Source organism: Petaurus breviceps, unplaced genomic scaffold, assembly GCF_028583685.1.
Source record: "Petaurus breviceps papuanus isolate PSGF00001 unplaced genomic scaffold, PetGlider_PUasm1.0 173, whole genome shotgun sequence".
Lineage (NCBI taxonomy): Eukaryota > Metazoa > Chordata > Mammalia > Diprotodontia > Petauridae > Petaurus > Petaurus breviceps.
The window spans coordinates 29,724,126-29,741,556 of NW_027185759.1; the positions used below are offsets into that span (position 1 = coordinate 29,724,126).

Sequence of the window (17,431 nt, forward strand, 5' to 3'; positions counted from 1 at the left end):
TATTGAGACATGGATAAGTCACCTAATGAAGGATTACCAGATCATGAAGGCCACAAAAATGTGTGTGTATGAGTAAAATACACACATACACATGAATACACGCACACACACAGAAGAGCAGAGAGGGGAGACAGAAGGAGAGGGAGGAGGGAGGAAGAGAGAGGAGAGAAAATATGAACAGAAAAAAGAAAGAGGAGAGAGGAGAAGAGAGGAGGAGAGGAAAAAAGAGAAAGAAGAGGGAGAAAAATGAACAAAAAAAGAAAAGTCAAGAGAGGAAAAAAGAGGAGAGGAGGAAAAGAGGGAGACAGGGAGAAAAGGGGGGGGAGGGGGGATGACATTGATGATAGTCTTATTTACTTCAGGTAAAAGGTGACATTCCAGGACTGGACTAGCAAAGCAAAGTGAAGCAGGTTTGACTTTGGGGTGGTTTGTTTTTATGGTTTTTTTTTTCAATTTTAAGTCAATTTTTATAGTGCTTCTGAAAGAGAAACTTCTTGAAAAGAGCTAGCAAGAACCGGTCATGGTAAGGGCAGGTTCAGAGCGGTCTTCCCCAACCCAGCCGGATGAAAGCACCTCCAAGGCCCCTCTAAAGCACCCCTGGGTTAGACCTTTCAGGGTGAGCCCCTGTCATCTGTGACCTCTGTGGGAACCACTCAGAGCTAATGGGACAAAGGAACTTAGTTTCTCCTTCCCCAAATTAAGTCCCCAAAGCGTGCTTTAAACATACGAGTTTCAAAAGGGATTCATATAAATCTCATTTGCTTTCTAGAAAGGAGAATGGTCAAGAACTGGGGGAAGTGGTGGTCTAAATCATGCCAAGACTCTAATCTGTTGCCTCAAAACAACCTCACAGGATATTAGAAATATGGGATTTATAGAAATTAAGTCTTACACAAAACATACAGTTGTTCTTTCTAAGTTTGTATCATAAACCTTTCATTTTTCTTTCAATAAGGAATAGAATGTGATAGAGAAATAAAGTATTTTAGCTTAAAGCCAATCCATTGTTAGATGTGCTAATAGTACATGTATTTGTGAGCATATAGATCATTTATGAAAATTGGCACTTGTATCTTTAAAACAGAATGCAAAAAAAAAAAAAAACACAAATTTCCCCTTGTCACAAAGTTCTTTCCGGCTGTATATCAGGCAGGCAAGCAACAATGTGATCCAGGCCGCAGAACCAGAGCTGAAATGTTACCTATGTCATTTGTCTAGTCTTTGTTTTTATAGGGGAAAAACAAACTAGTGTCAGAGACAGTCTTAAAGACAGATAAAAGTTAGGAAGTCTTTCTCATCAATGCTTTTAATGAGAAAAGATAGTAGGAATCTCCCCTTCCCCCTCCAACAACAAAATTAAAAGCATCCAATATGGTAAAGAAAACATAACCCTTGCTTTATAAATTGATAAACACTAGAAAAAAGCTACTGTGGAATCTCTTTCTTCTGAAGATTTATTTTTAAAAGACTGTCTTATGTTGGCATAGCATGGCACAGTTTCTAAAGTGGTTTCACATGTGTTAATCATCTCATTTGCCTTTGACAAGCAACTCTACAAGACAAATAATGCCACTCGTTCCCATTTTGCAGATGGCAAACCTGAGAAGTGAGTCAAATTGCCCACGATTATACATATATTAAGCGACAGAACCCATCTGTCTAGGGCAATTAAGGAAAACCCTAGCTACTTTCAGAAGAATGGACTCTTATCTCCATAGGTTCCTTCCAAACGATACTGCCATGAGTCTGGGGAAATTAACTCAGTCTATTTCTCACACAGGGAGAGAGAGGCCACCTGGGTCTCATGCTGCACAGAGAGACGATTTATGGAATAAATCCTTTTTACAAGTCCCCATGACTTTGCAAAATGGAAATTTTGGAGACTTCTGTGGAGTTTCCTATCCTATCAGCTAACTTCAAAATCCCAAAAGATGAAATGGTAAGAGAACCATGATGGATTATACAGGCCCCTGAGGGCTCAGGACACACACACACACACACACACACACACACATTTTGGGGTGGGAATTAATTGTATTTCTTCAATGATAAAAAATAAATTTAAACCTCACAGGAACTCAACTTTCCCAAGCAATGTTTCTATAACTCCCAGGGAGATGCATGATAAGAAAACAATGATCAATTCTGAAGAAAATCAGTGTTCATCTTTCTGGGAATGCCCCACCTTTACTATCCTAACTGAAACACTACAAAAGTGGACAGAATTTCAGTACCCACTGACTAATTCTGAGAACTCCAGATGGTTTTCAATCAAGTCTGCCAATTCCAAAAGCACCTGGAATGACAGGTGATATTAAAATTGTAAAATAGGAAAATTATAATGATGGATAAAATTATAGGTGCTAATCTGCCCTATCACTAAACACTACAAAAACCTGTATGTGCTGTATTAAATATAAGAGACAGAAAGGTAAAGTGAATAGAGTGATGATAGTCCTTGAGTCAGGAAGTCTTGTCCTCCAGCCTAGTTCTGCCACAAAACACTGGGATGACCACAGGCAAGTCACCCAACATGTCAACGCCTCAGGTATCTAAGACAAGACAGAGGCAAGACACCCATCTGCAACAGGGGGCAAAACTGGTACAGCACTTGACTCCATGAACCAATTAAATTGTTAAGTCTCAAAAATGTCCTTATTCTCAAAAACACAAAATCCTCTAAAATATGCACACACACAAACACACACACATACACACATATACAATGCAGCTTTTTGTTTATAGCATAATATAGTGTAATGGAAATATGATAAAGTATAGGGTAGTATAGTAGATTGTTATAATTTATGCCATATTATATCATATCATATATCATATATAATACCGTATCATGTATCATATATCATATCATATCATAGTAATAGATAGAGTTCTGGAGTCAAGAAGACTGAATTCAAATAAGGCCTCAGATACTAGTTGTGTGACCCTGGTATAAGACACTTAATTTCTGCCTGCCTCAGTTTTGTCATCTATAAAATGGATATAATAATAGTGCCTACCTCCCAGGGTTGTCCATTAGGATTGAATGAGATAATCTTAGTAAAGCAAATTGAAAATCTTAAAGTGCTATGTAAATGTTGTTATTGTTGTAACCAGGCTGTGTGACTTTGGAGAAGTCACTTAACCTTTTACCTCCAATAAGACTATTAGTTGCTAAAAAAAAAAAAAAGTGCCAGTGAATATGATAAAGTAAGTTTCCTCACATAGGAGTTCCCTATGCTCAAATAATTGCAGATTTAATACTTATCTTAATAAGTATTATAATAATAATACTATAAAGAGAGAGCTCATACATAATTTTCTTTTAATCAAATCCTGAAACCAGTCCCCAGTTATATTCATAGGAGCCTAGACATCAAGTATCTATTTTTATTTAAAAAAAAAAACTGGTTTAATATTCTGAAAGCCAAGTTGTGTATTGACTATATCCCCCCTCCCTCTCAAAAAAAAAATCACTGGTAAAATTGAATTTGTGCTAACACAACATCTTATTTACACTATTTAATGCAGATGTATTTATCTGGTTTTTTCTTATTCATCTTCCCTAGTAACCAAAAAATACCATTACTTACAACCATAAATTATGTAACACACACCTATTTACATGCCTATACACACTAAGTAATTAAACATGTCAGAACTTTTTGTTGGTTTGTTCGGGGTTTGGGGCAGGAGGGGACACACACTAAGTCGAAAATTACAAACTGCTAAAAGTCAGAAGCAGACAATGTGCCAGCGAAGCCCGTCAGGCCTGGATTTTACTTTCAGTCAAATTCTGCTTCTGACCGTCACAGTCTGTGGTTTTACCCGACTGGATCTCATAGTCACAATGTTACTACCTGTTCTGTAAATTATAATGGGGGTGGGGGCACTGTTAGGGGAGGAGGGTCCATTATACCACTATCTTTTGGTTTCTTAATTCCAGAGTCTTTGTGACCTGCCTCTGTGGGTTGCTTAGATCAATCTACAGAACAACGTATTGAACCAGAAAAGGGGGAAGAAAAAAATGTTGTCAGCACGAAGAAACAGGAAAAAAAAAAAAAGAAAACATTACTGACTTTTAAAAAGATTAACAAGGGCTCATTGTTTTGAATCCCAGTTTACTTTTCCTGGTAAGGCACTGGAAGTTTTATTTATGCTTAATAGACTGCATTTGGCATGTCTAAAGATGACAGAAGCGTGAATTATGAATGACCTTCAACCTATTCAGGAAGTTGTAATAATTGAAATAATAGGGAAATGTACTCCCTGTGAAATCTGTATTGGGAGACAGATCCTCCGGCCTTGGCTGCTGAGGGTCACTCTGGAGCTGCCTGATGCTCTCCGTCCCTTCCAGGAAAGTCCACGACATCTGGGCAGAGGGCTCCATTTGCCAAACATCCTTGCACTGACCGCTCTCAGGCCTGGCATTGGTCTCAGAGAATGATGCCTTCAGGGAGGAAACCGCCAGAGTGGGGACATAGCAATCCCGTGCACAGCAGAGCTGTTCACAGCTCTCCGGCTGGGCCACAGTGCTCAGCTGTATCTGAGGACAGCTGTGTCTGGGGCGAAAGATCCTAGGTGTAAGCACACCCAGGGAAGGAGCTGGGTACATTTGCTGAACCTCCTCATTTCCACTTCCTTATGCTTTCTTGCTAGGAGATGCATCAGTGAGTGTGGGAGGGATATATTTGAAAATAACAGGGATAGAAAAATAAAAGGTATCAAGAAATTCGGATTTTTTAATAAATGTACAGAAGGCATCCAATGTTTCCACTTGAGGACAATACTGGCAACTAACCTGGCTGCAGAATGACAGGGACTTATGTCATAAATGAAAGTGATAAACTTTCATCCCCTTAAAACAGTCGATATGGTATGATATATGAGATATGAGATGACATAAGATGATATGATAGGATATGATATGATATGATGATATGACATAAGGTCATAAAGCAGGGAATGCTACCAGACACTCACTAACTGTGTACCCCAAGTAACTCAGCCTCTCTGAGCATGAGTTTCCTCAACTATGAAATGGGGATAATGGTTTCCAAGGTTAGTATTAGGATGAAATAATATAAGTGATAATACAGGATGAAATAATATATGTAAAAGACTGTGCAAATCTTAAAATGCCTTAGCAATCTTAAAATCACCATCACAGCATCTTTTACAATTGAAACTTCACTAACCTTTATCCTCATAGCTGGGAGATGCACATTTTGTTACATCTTTTTTTAGAGATGAATAAATGAACTGGGGTTCAGAGATTTGATCAGTCTCACAGCTAGTGAGTGTCAGAGCTGGGACTTGTATCTAGGTTTCCACCCTCAAAGACAAGTGTTAATTCCACATCAACAGCCTAAATGTGGGGAAATAATCTAAGGCTGGCAGACACGGACATGATACATTAATCACATGTCTCAAAAATGCAACATGGAATAACAGATCCTCTCAAATCATGTTAAAAACCCACTTTGGCCTCACACACACACACACACACACACACACACACACACACACACAAATACGCCCATCCTGGGGCCTTTGAAACATTTCAATTGCCTATGACCCCTAAGTTTCTTTTTTATTTTCTGCACAGAGAATCAAAAAACACTTCCCAGAATATTCTGTTTCTAGTAGGAATAGTTGGCCATGTCGCTTCTCTGGCATCACCCCTGTTGACCGTGCAGCCATGGAGGCCAGGGATCAGGCTGAAGTACAAAATGGCATAGACTGCTTTGAAAATGATTCCATCATGTATGGGAAGACCCTAAGGATCTTGTGGTACTCTTTACTTGACTCAAAATTTGGCTTGTGTCATCTGGATTTTCAAACTTGGGACTTTCCAAGATAACCAGGTAACACAGCAAAACGGGTTCTAGACTTGGAGTCAGGAAAACCTGAGTTTTCCTGCCTCAGTCCTGCCTCAGATACTTATTACCTATGTCATCCTGGATAAGTCACTTAACCTTTGCCAGACTCAGTTTCCTCAACTGCAAAATGGAGATTTATAATAGCACTACCTCCTAGGATTGTTGAGAGAACTGAATGAGATAATAGATACAGTGCTTTAGGATAGCCATTGCTACTATTATTATTGTAAACCTAAAAGAATTATGTAAATGCTAGCCATAATCATTAAATACATTGGAAGCATATGCTTTACATTAGAAATGAGTGAAAACTGTCCACCTGAGATGAGAAGTTCATAACCTGGGTCCATGAATAGATTTCAGGGGTTCTATGAACTTGAATAGGGAAAACAAATTGTCTTGATTTTCACTAACCTTTACCTGAAATTTTGTATTTCTTTCAGTTATCTACATACTTTACTCTGAGGAGACATGCTTTATCAGACTGCTAAAGAGGGTGGAATCCAGGAGATACAAAAACTTGAGAATCTTTGCCCTAGACTTTCCTGACACAAAAGATGACCAGAATATTCTTATGTGGGGACTCTCCGGAGTGTAAGCTCCTGGAGGGCAGAAACTGATTCGTTTTTTGTCTTTGTATACCAAACTCTCCCCCACACTCCAAACCCTGCACAGAGAAAGTGCTTTAGGGTTACTGAATGCAATCTATTCTAATCCCTGTCATTTTAGAAATGAGGAAACTAAAGGATCTGCCCAGTGTCACACAGATAATGACTCTCTGAGCCAGACCTCCTAACTCCAATTCCACATTCTTCCCATCACACCGGGCCAAATTTGTCACTTCCTTAGAATATATTCCAATAACTCCACCCCCATCTCCATCACAGGATGGGTTGTATCATCTAACAAAGGAAGGATATTACTGGCTTTGGCAGCAGGAGGAACACGGTTTGAATCTCACCTCTGGCATGCACAATCTTGGGCAAACAATCTCTCAGCCTCTGCCTCTTCATCTGTAAAATGGGGGTAATCATAGATATAGAACCTACCTCCCCAGCTGTTGTGCTTCCTTTAAGACATTCTATAGATAGTAGGTTTTACTATGAAAGGCAAGCTGGTCCAGTGAACAGAGGGCTTGCCTCAGCCAGGACAACCCAGGTCCAAAATCACCTAACTCTTCAGTGCCAAGATTCCTCTTTACAACTCTAAGTGACGGAGAAAATGCCCATCTGCATGCATAGAAGGCAGTTTCACACGTCAGTGAAGTCACAAGTCTGATTTTTAAAAAGAAGGATCACATCATCTGGTGAAAGCAGCTGGCTCTCTGGCTTCTGAGACAGGACAACCAAGGCTCAGGTCTTGCCTCTGGACACATTTTTGCCTACATGGCCCTGAGAAAATTGCTAATCTGAGGTTCTAAGTCAATGAATATCTGCTGATCATTTATTGTGGAATGAGCTTCATCCCCAGGAGCTCTTATCCTGAAGGATTCAAAGATCCTGATCCAAAATAAGGACAACGATGATCACTGGGTTATTTGAAATCAAACATAAATCTAAATATAATACATTATTTCAGTAATAAAGAGCAGGACTTTCACCTCTTTGTCCGAAGAATAGCCCTTCCCTTCACCATCCTGGGCTGGGTCCCTATAGGAAGATGTTGTGTGACCTGCCCCTCCCAGACCATACCCAAAAGCTCGGTGTTTTGGTGGGTGGGGGGCTTGTCCGGGACTCCTTTTGGTTGATGGTTGGTGGATGCTGTCTTTCCTTTAACAAGAACACATCTGCCATCAAACTCCAGAAAAAGAGTCATCTTCAAGTGAGGATGTGTAGAAGACCATTCCCCCAAATTAGACTAAGCCGCCAGCATGCCAATTGGCATGATATTTAGCAAAGTGGTATAAAAGTGTCTCTTGCCCTTAAAAGCCAAGAAAACCAAATCTCCAAAGCTAATAATAATTTTGACATCAAACAAGCTTGTGCAGGAGAGGAGAGAAGAAAGATACCGAGGAACTTTGTAAATAACCCAACAGGCCTCTAGAAGCAAATGCTTATAAAAGCATTTGGAAAAAGAAAAGAAAAAAAAGTGGGGGGGGCTGCCTCCAAACCTACATCTCCCATTAGAAGATGACTAAACCGGCACAGCTTGCTTGACCAAATTGCATTTATTAAAATATGTAGAAAAGCAGAATATTTCACTAAAAAGCCAAAGAAAATAACCTGATAATTGAGCCCGTAATCAGCTTACAGTAATAATACAGCTCTAGGGTTACAGCAATCCAATAGAACTCAGCTAATTGACATGGACTTAGGAGGCCAGGGAAAGTGAGGCTGCCAATCTAGCCAAGACAGTCCCGGAAGCAGTTAAAAGTTTATAAGGTAAATCACCCACTAGAATAATGCCTGTTCCAAACTGAATCCCCGACAGGATCTTGCTGCCATTCATAAACCACAAGGGAGCTGGCAGAATCCACTGAGTGAATTACAACCTTGCTTTCTCTCTGGGGGCATCCATTATGCTATATATTACTGCCCAAAAATATACACCCAGTATTAGATAATCTCTCATCAACAAATTTCTTTTTTATGCAGAACAAGCAGCCTACTTGTCTCATTGTCCTGACTGAATACCAGCTGTCAAGAATCTGCTTAAAAATAAAAAGAGAGGGAGAAAGACTTATCACCTCTCTAAATGGCAAGATTTGCAAATGGCTTGGGTTTCTGAAAACCGTCTTCTGGGCACAGGCCCTGTCAGGACAAGCTGGGGTATTGAATTCAAGTGTGGTTCATTTCTAAGGTATATGCCACAGATATGGGGCCACTGAGATTCCAGAAAACAAAACCCAGAAATCATCCTGGTTGTGGTTGTTAAGTCAAGCCTGGGTCAGATCTAGAGAAGTGAACTGAATTAAGCACCCTTCCAATGACACAAGGTCACATTGCCCATGAATGTCATAGGCCAAAATGAAAATTAAAATATTCACCTATCTTTCCGTGTTGGTTATCTCCAGTTTATCTTGCAAATATAGGACATGCACTTCGTTGTTGGCATATTCTCTTCCCCATCAGATGATGAGCTTCTTGAAAGAAAGGGCCACATTTTTGTTATTCTTCATATCCCCAGCACAGCACTTGGCACACAGTAGGCGTTTAATAAATGCTTGTTGACTTTGACTTAACAACATGAAAGACCACTATCATCTCCTCGAAGACACTCCAGGTCTGAACACTTACTCGTGAAGTCCACAGAGCATTGCTCACGGATGGGTAATCTGGTGTGAAAGTTCTAAAATGGGGAGAGATGAGGGTATCTAAGCCACCATACCCTACATCCATGACCATGGGCAGCAAGAGGAGTTAGGATCATAGATCAAGAATTATAAACAACTTCAAAGGCCGTTTGACTCCTCTAATTTTATAGATCAGGAAACCGAGGCCCAGGGAGATTAAAAGAACTTTCCCAGTTCCCCAACTGCTAGTGTCTTCCCCACTGAGACTGCTTTCCATTTACTCTGTATAAGTTGTGAATGTATCCAGTTATTTACCATTATCTCCCAATAGAATGTAAGTACCCTGAGGACAGGGGCCATTTTTTTTTCCTTTGGCCTCTGATTATATCCCTGGCTTAACAAAGGCACATCAGTACATTCGTTGTAACCAGCCCAAATTCATACCAACAGAGTGCAGGTCCAAGCTTCCAAAGCCAATATCATAGATCTTTAAGAAGTGATATTTAACAGGATTTAAAGCATCAATCTACAAGTGGCCACATGTACCGAGTCTAAACCACATAAAAGCATCCCAACGAAAAGCAGTCAGTTCAGCAAAGTCCAACTGATTTCCAAATTATGGACAAGCTCAGGACCCCCTCCACCCACACCATGAAGCTTACATTCTATGGAGGTACAAAGGTACATAGAGAAGTAAATATAATTTTTTAATTATAATTTTTCAGTAAATCATCTTGATGCTTTAATATACATGATCCCATGCAGCTGGATGTTTCCAAGCATGGAGACCAAATTTCTGAATGACAAAATAATCACTTTTCCCCTTTTCATCTCAACCATCGGCATCACATAGCTGGACGATAAAGGGAGTTTTCACAGGGAGCCAAGAAGTCCTGAGTTAATCTAACCTCAGCCACCAGCAGTGTGACCTTAGGCAAGTCGATCCTACCTCACTTTTCTCATCTGAAAAATGGGAATAATAATAGTACCTATTTCCCAGGATTGTTGGGAAGACAGATAAAATGGGAAGATATATGTAAAGCAATTTGTAAACCTCAATGGGCTAGATAAATATTAACTATTATTATTAATAATTATTAGTTATTGTCATTACTTTGCCTCCTCGACCTCCACATTTTATACTTTCCAGTGACAACCATGACATCTGGGAGCACTAAAAGTTGTCTGGTAATTAATAACCAAAACAAGATGAATCTTGGAAAAATCAATCCTTTGGGAATGGGGGAATTTGGAGAATTAAAAACCATGGCACAGCAGTTCAACAGAGTTACTCATAAACTAGAGAGAAAATGTTAAACAAAAATGAGTACTTTGTGTATAAACAATAATGACTAAGAAAAAAAAAGTCAAGTATTTTATAGCTCGAGTATGATTGTGGTCTCAATTTACCCGTGTATATGACGTGGCCTTCTTTTTAAAAGATGAATTACCGCTGTTATTACTATATTTTCAGTAGAGAATAAGGCTATCAGTCAAAATCTGTTCTTTCCTAGAAATTATGGCTTAGTTGGGTGATACCGATACTTTTAGCATTTCTAACTCTAAAAACGCCCCTTCAATAATTTTCAAAAATCAAATGAAACAGAGTTCTAAAAATAATAAACTGGGGCCTTTCGTGTAAGCAGAGTTAAAAAACAAAGCTGCCAGAAATTTCACACTTGCCAGTTAAAAAAAAAAAATCAAATAATGGTGACAGGACTCTTAGCAGCCCAATGGAGACTGTCCATGGAGAAAACAAACCCCTCTGAAATTAACTAGTCAGGGAATGCTATTCTCAAGTTAATCATATATGGTTTGTGCTTAGGAGACACCCAGAAAGATACTGTGAGGAGGGGGTGGAGGAGCATTATATTAGCTCTATTTGAAAATAACAACCCCCCCAAAAAATTACGCTTCCCTTAAAAACAACTCCACCCCCAATCAAATGAAATCGGAGTTATAGCCAACATACATGTTTTGACTTCATTCTCTTCTTATCGGGCTGTTCATCTCAGAAAGCTCATTTATACAATTTTAAAGAACTCCTTGCCCTGACAAAAAATGAATCCAAATCATCGAAATGTGATCTCAAACATAAGAATGAAGGGCTGTAAGGAAAGAAGGTGGAGATGGGAGGGGAAGTCTCTTGCCCTCTACACGCCCCCCCCAAAAAGGTCTGAGATACTTTGTTGTTTAAGTGTTTTTTTCGTTCTTTCTTTGTTAAATGTCTCGCTTAACACACTGACTAAATTATAGTTGAGAGAGCAAGACTTATCTGGAAATGCTGCCTTTAGAAGTCTAGGGTTCATACCTGTCTTTCAGGCTCACACGTTCATTCTTAGGCTGAGAGTACAGACAAATAACCTTTCCCATTTCAGGTAAAGGGCTATGTTTGCTTGTGAGTTTTACAGGTGAGTTAAAGTAATTAGTGGTTAACAACCCCTCCTGATCAAGTGTCTGTCCATGCCTCAGTGGTAAATAATATCGCACACAATGGGGGTGCCCATCAGGTGATGAGTTATGCTTATTCACCATTTGGCAGGTCCTATTCCTCGTGGAGAACAGTGAAGCAACAGCCACGGGGAGCCCACAGAACCAGTCTTGTTACTCTCCCACCCAAGCCAACACTTACAATATCAAAGCTGGATAGGACCTTCTGGTCTTAACCGGCTTTCGGAGACAGACCCACACATGCGTGCACACTCGCCATGCTGTAGACCTAACCAGATGTGACTGCTTGTACATGTGTGCGTGGGGGGTGGGGGGCAACCCGCACATCTGCTTTTGTTGTTTATGGATACACTTACTGGACCATGTAATGTCAACTTTACAATTAGGTCACTTGATATACATTCGGTTGCCCTGCATAACTCTGGCCCCGGCTGAAGGCAGAAGCACTTTCAGGAATATTAGCTCTGGGATCTGAAGGAGCCCGTCTAAAAGGGGGTTTTATCTTTTCCTGATGAAGCATTTCACCCTGCACACCATTTCAGAAAGCAGGCAGAAAGTATTCTTTGTCGTCAGAACAACTGGGTGCTTTCTGCTGACAATAATAGACTTAAAAAGATGCCCTTCAAAGGGTACCAATAATCAAATTTCCAGATCATCGAGGCAATAACAATATGGATCCTAATTAGGGATCAAGAAATACTACTCTCTACCTCCTCCCTACAAATCCCCAATGAATTAAATAAACCAGAGTAACATTATAGGTTTTAAGACAAAATCTGGGTTTATAGAAATATTAAATAAGGAAAAAACAAAATGTACCAAGATTCATTCTCAGAGCTAGATGATACTGATTCTGAGAACATAGTTATGTTTGCAGACAGTTTTCTGTTATCAGTAAATATACTGTCACAGATTTTATTATTTCATTGTTCAAAGGCCTTTCGAATTCCTTAATTTAAGGAAGATGTTATGATTCCTTAATTTTTTAAAGAAACATGAAATATATCATTTCTCAGGGCCAAACCCATCACATTTAGAGTAGGCATTCAATAACTATCTGTTGATAATGACATTAATTTATAATACTGACTCAAAGAAATTTCTATTCACAACCTATGGTGACACTGAAGGTTTCCATTCCACAGTGCCTTCCAATTTTTTCACATCTGAAATAAAAATGACTTATCCAACTAATGTGACTCTTTAAATAAATGTTCAATTGGGCAAAGTCTCATTCTTAGTTTAATTTTATATTTTAGTTCCCACCCCCATAAAATTAAGATCAGAAAAACACCCAATAGCTGACGAAATGGAACCCCCAATGCATAAGCTCCTCCATGATGCCTCAAATCTTATCAAACTGTATCCTGTCATTGCTACTTAGTTGCTTTCTATGGAGGACTATATATGAGATATCTCCCTCTCTCCAGGTTGGTTGGTTTGCTTTAACCAAATGTGGCCAGGTAACCATTTCGAGATAATCTCTGAAGCTCACTCTATTTGAGTAACCATTGGGTTAAAACCAATAAATGATCCTTCACTGGGTCTAAGCTAACCTACCAATGTGAATAAATAAAGCACAAATGAACAGGAAGACCACCTGGTCCTGGGGAGGTGGGGGTGGGGGGGTTTGGGGGGAGTGTTGGCTGTACTAAGCAGCAGCCTTCATAACAACTTAACTAAGTGCGGATCGCCTTTCAGGCTCCTACTTCAGTCATAGCTATTGAAGGAAGCCTGCCTATACAATCCTTCAAAGCTTTTGAAAGCACAAGAAAACCAAGCATTCCAATTCAGCTAGGAATGACGAACTTTTGTCCTCTTTCCCCCCCAATACACACACACACACACACACACACACACACCATTTTAACTAAACTCCAAGAAAAAGCAAAATATGTCAACTTCCTCTCCAATTTTTTTTTAACAAAATTACATGAAAAGGTAAAATGACATTCTGCACACAGTTCATGCATCTCTCCGTCTCTCATCCTCTTGCACAGAACAAATATAAAGTTTCTTTGTTAGCAACTCTCATTTTCTCATCAATCCATCCTTGATTAGCTAAAAGCCTTATGTTGGCTCCTCTGTGGGTTGATGGGGGAGAGGAAAAAATGAACAGCTACAAATGACACATTATTAAATGCCTCGTTCCAACCCCACTAGAACAGAATAGGAGAAATGAAGTGAGAGCCTCCTGACATCGCCATAAACAATATTCCAAGCAACTCCAAAAACTGGCTTGACTCTGCATATGCCGACTCTCCCTCCTTCAGCAGGGCCGCCAACAGGCCACAAGGGTCTACTGTAGCTCCCTTCAGGCTTCGATGGTACCTTAAAGCTCTCAGACAAAGTCCAGAAAAGTATTTACAACATACCTGATCATTTATCTGGCATGCAACGAGGTTGTGCTGCTCACAGCATCCAGCAAACTTGACATACTTGAGCCAACTCCCGACATCTGGCTGACTGGCATCTAGGTAGTATTTCACATTGCAAAACTCATCTAATATCTAGGAAGAAGAAGAGGAGGATCATCAATCTTTCCATGGCCATCCTAACACATTGCTGAAAATAGAAATCACGTATCTCTAACTGAGGAAATGGTTCATTACTTAAAGACATTTCATTGAAATGTATGTTTCTCCAGTGAGTCTTTTATGGGGGGGGGGGGGAGAGAAGGGGGTAGAGGGTTAGACTAAATTCAAATGAATATAGGAGGAATAAAAGTGAAATAATAGGTTGATTAAAAAAAACAGCACTTTATAATTATTACTAAAAATGTACCTGTTTTTCAAAGCCCTGATTCCCTTGTTATGTATGAATAAGTGGCAATGATTTCAAAACAATTAATTCTATCACGTTTGGTTTTGTTATAAATAATAGTGACCAATATCCATTAACTTAATGCATCTTAAATAAACCATCAATTATCCAGGTTTATAAACTCTTATCATGGAAATGTAGATTTTCCAATTGCTTATAATTTGAATTGACTCAATTAAATAAAGTTTAGAGTAAATGTTATTAATCTCTTTTCAATAGTCTGCTCTCCCCCATCACACTTTAGATCATGCCCTTAATTGAAGCAAATTACAGGATTTGACTAATAATAGAAGCTTTTATGCCAAACTAAAAAAAAAAAAAAGGAAAGGAAAAATCATGTAAACACTCATGCAAAACATGGCAATTTAGCATTTTAACACAAACTAAGAAATGGATCCTATTATGCAGATAATAAACAAATACAAATTATAAGCAAATGAAAAGGGTAATATGAAAATATCATCATACATTACTAATACTATATGACTGGATACAATTATTTAATCTTCAGACCTTTTTGTCTGACCTATACTAGACACTGAGAACAATATTGACTGCACTAAGAAAAATAAAATCAACTAAAGTATTTTTTTTCTTTTTTAAGTCTTTAACCATAGTTATTCTATTTTATCTAATAAGCACATTATTTTTAAATTTTATAAAAGTAAACGTTTCAGTACTCCTGGTCTTTTGAGTGGATGAATATGAATCCTGGCATTGTATACCAGAGAGTTAAAACAAACTTGAGGGAGTTTCTTATCAAATACTAAACAATACAGTCTAGGTCTCAAATTAATTAATTAAAAGAATCGGGTAAGGGGGAGAGAAATCTGCTTGATCTGGGTCCCTATAAAGGTTAAAACAGTCTAAAGTATATTTATCTAGCCCTAAAGCTGTTGTGCATAGAATTCAGGTAATCACCCAAAAAGCAGCTCCAGGTCATTAACTCACCACAGACTTCAAGGGGACAAACCCCAAGGCTTAGGGGGCAACAGATACTGGGAATGAGGCTTTGGCCATAAGGCAATTAGAGAGCAATGAATGAGTAGTCACAAAAAAAAAAAAAATCTCAAACACACGACTTTGTTAGTTCCAGCCTCTAAATTTTTTTTTTTAAAGAGAAAAGAAAGGTGACTTACAGTTTCTTCTATATACTCTTATCTATCTATATAAAATTACATTTTAAAAACATACAAACTTTAGGGCTATTTTCTTAAGCCCAAGTAAAATGAATCTCCAGGGTAATTTAGGGTGCTTCTAGCTAGCTGCCAAGTGTCACGTAAATATCAGCACGAATGCATATTCTGAAATAGCCACCGAAATTGTGTTAGGGGTAGGTTTTTGTTTGGGGGAGGAGGGGCTAGCTCCTGATATACATTTTTCCCAGAAATCATGGATTTGTGTCTCACTAAGGAAATAGACCCAGTCAATAAAATGCAGCAGAAGTTACATTTTATATTTTCCGGAGAGATGGAAAACTGTTCTTAATTTCAAAGTCAGAAAGGCTCAGGTCACTTCAATTTCAAGCGATTCCTGTCCCGTCCCTCCCTCCCCCCCCCTTTTTTTTTTTACTGGGGAGGAGAGGTATAAACTTCACATAAAAATCCTACGTGTAATTTTATTCCGTGTTAACATTATTGTAATTGCCAGTCAACAGCAAATTAAGAAACTGAGCTCATTTCCAAAAGGACGCCTTAATAAATATCTCAGTAGGATTACTTTTTTTTCTGAGCATTTCCCCCCACAAATGACTTCCCGAACCTCAATCTCTCCTCCAAGGCTTAAGACTTAACTTTTCCAGAAACTTTTTCCCCCTCTCCTGTGAATGATTAACTTTTGACTCACTAGCTCTGCACGAGTCTCCCCAACGCTTTAAGAGTGTAGCAAATCTTGAATTTAAACAAATAAAAATAAAAATGCAGGGACGACTAATTGCTGCTATTTCATCCCCCACACTCCAGTATTTAGGAAAGCTGTCATACTCCAAGGATGGGATTTTTTTCTTAATTCCTTAAGAAAGGTTTGAGAGAAAGGCCCCTTCACAAACAAGAGGGGGGGGGGACAGAAAGCGGGGGCGAGGGGTGAATCCCTAGGATATCGCCCGCGGATCGGAGAGTAGAACTGTTTTCGCAAAGCATTCGATCTTGGAAGTGCAAGGCTGCAACTTGGGAAGGTGGAACTTGGCCGAAGAGAGATCTCAAGAAGCAAGGTCGGTGCCAGGAATTCAGAGTGTTGGCAGCCACACCTTGTAAGGTTCTCAGATGCAGGCACACGAGCGCGCGCACACACATACACACACACACACACACACACACACACACACACACACAACTAGGGATCTGAGGAGGGGGGGAGAGAGGGAGGAAAAAAAGAGGGGAAGGAGAAAGGGAGGGAGGGAGAGGGAGAGAAGCTCCGGCAGCAAGCAACAGGGAGACAGACAACCCACCCTGCCCCAGAGACCAGCCGGGCTGCAGGAGACTAGTCGACCGCCGCCTTCTGAAGAAGGAACCAGGAAATCGGCAGCCTTAGCAACGTAGATAAGCGCTGGGGCTGTAGGCAGCCGCTGCACCAGGAGAGTTGGAAAAGAAGACCGAAAAGAGGGGAGGAGGGAGAGAGAGAGACGGGGGGGAGGAGGAAGAGGAGGAGGAGGAGAGGGGGGAGAATGTCAGAAGTTACCAAACTATGCACTCGGGAAGGTTTTTTTGAATAAGAAAGTCTTACCTTAACATGTCTAAGGACTCAACTCCCAGCAATGCAAAAAAAGGCAATCACAGGAGAATAAAATAATAACAATAATAAGCCCTGAGGTTGTGGGCCAGCCGATCTTTCAGCCGAAGGCGAGCAGCGTTTCGTGATTAAAATAATCACTCCCCGGTTTCCACATGGGTCTCAGCTAACTTAGTCGGTCTCTAGGAGCCGCGCCTGGCCGGGACCACGAGATCTTGTAGCTTTATCATCAGGCAACAATGTATCTTTTTTGTAACGACCCGAAGTAAAGTCTCAGCTCTCTTCTCTCTTCTGGGGAGGGGGGAGGGGGGATGCG

At 39.8% G+C, this 17,431-nt stretch overlaps 1 protein-coding gene across 8 annotated transcripts in view; it reads right to left on the bottom strand.

Moving 5' to 3' along the window:
* The window catches only part of MECOM (MDS1 and EVI1 complex locus), a 360,114-nt gene that overhangs the window by 58,610 nt on the left and 284,073 nt on the right, over window positions 1-17,431 (bottom strand). For 5 of the 8 annotated variants that reach the window (XM_069083545.1, XM_069083543.1, XM_069083544.1 and 2 more), the window contains exon 2: window positions 13,941-14,075. In XM_069083545.1, coding sequence (XP_068939646.1) covers window positions 13,941-14,075 — 135 coding nt within the window. Of the gene's footprint in view, window positions 1-13,940; window positions 14,076-15,339; window positions 15,723-16,834; window positions 16,970-17,109; window positions 17,403-17,431 lie in introns of those variants that run through there. The other 3 variants (XM_069083548.1, XM_069083550.1, XM_069083549.1) reach the window with 3 other exon arrangements.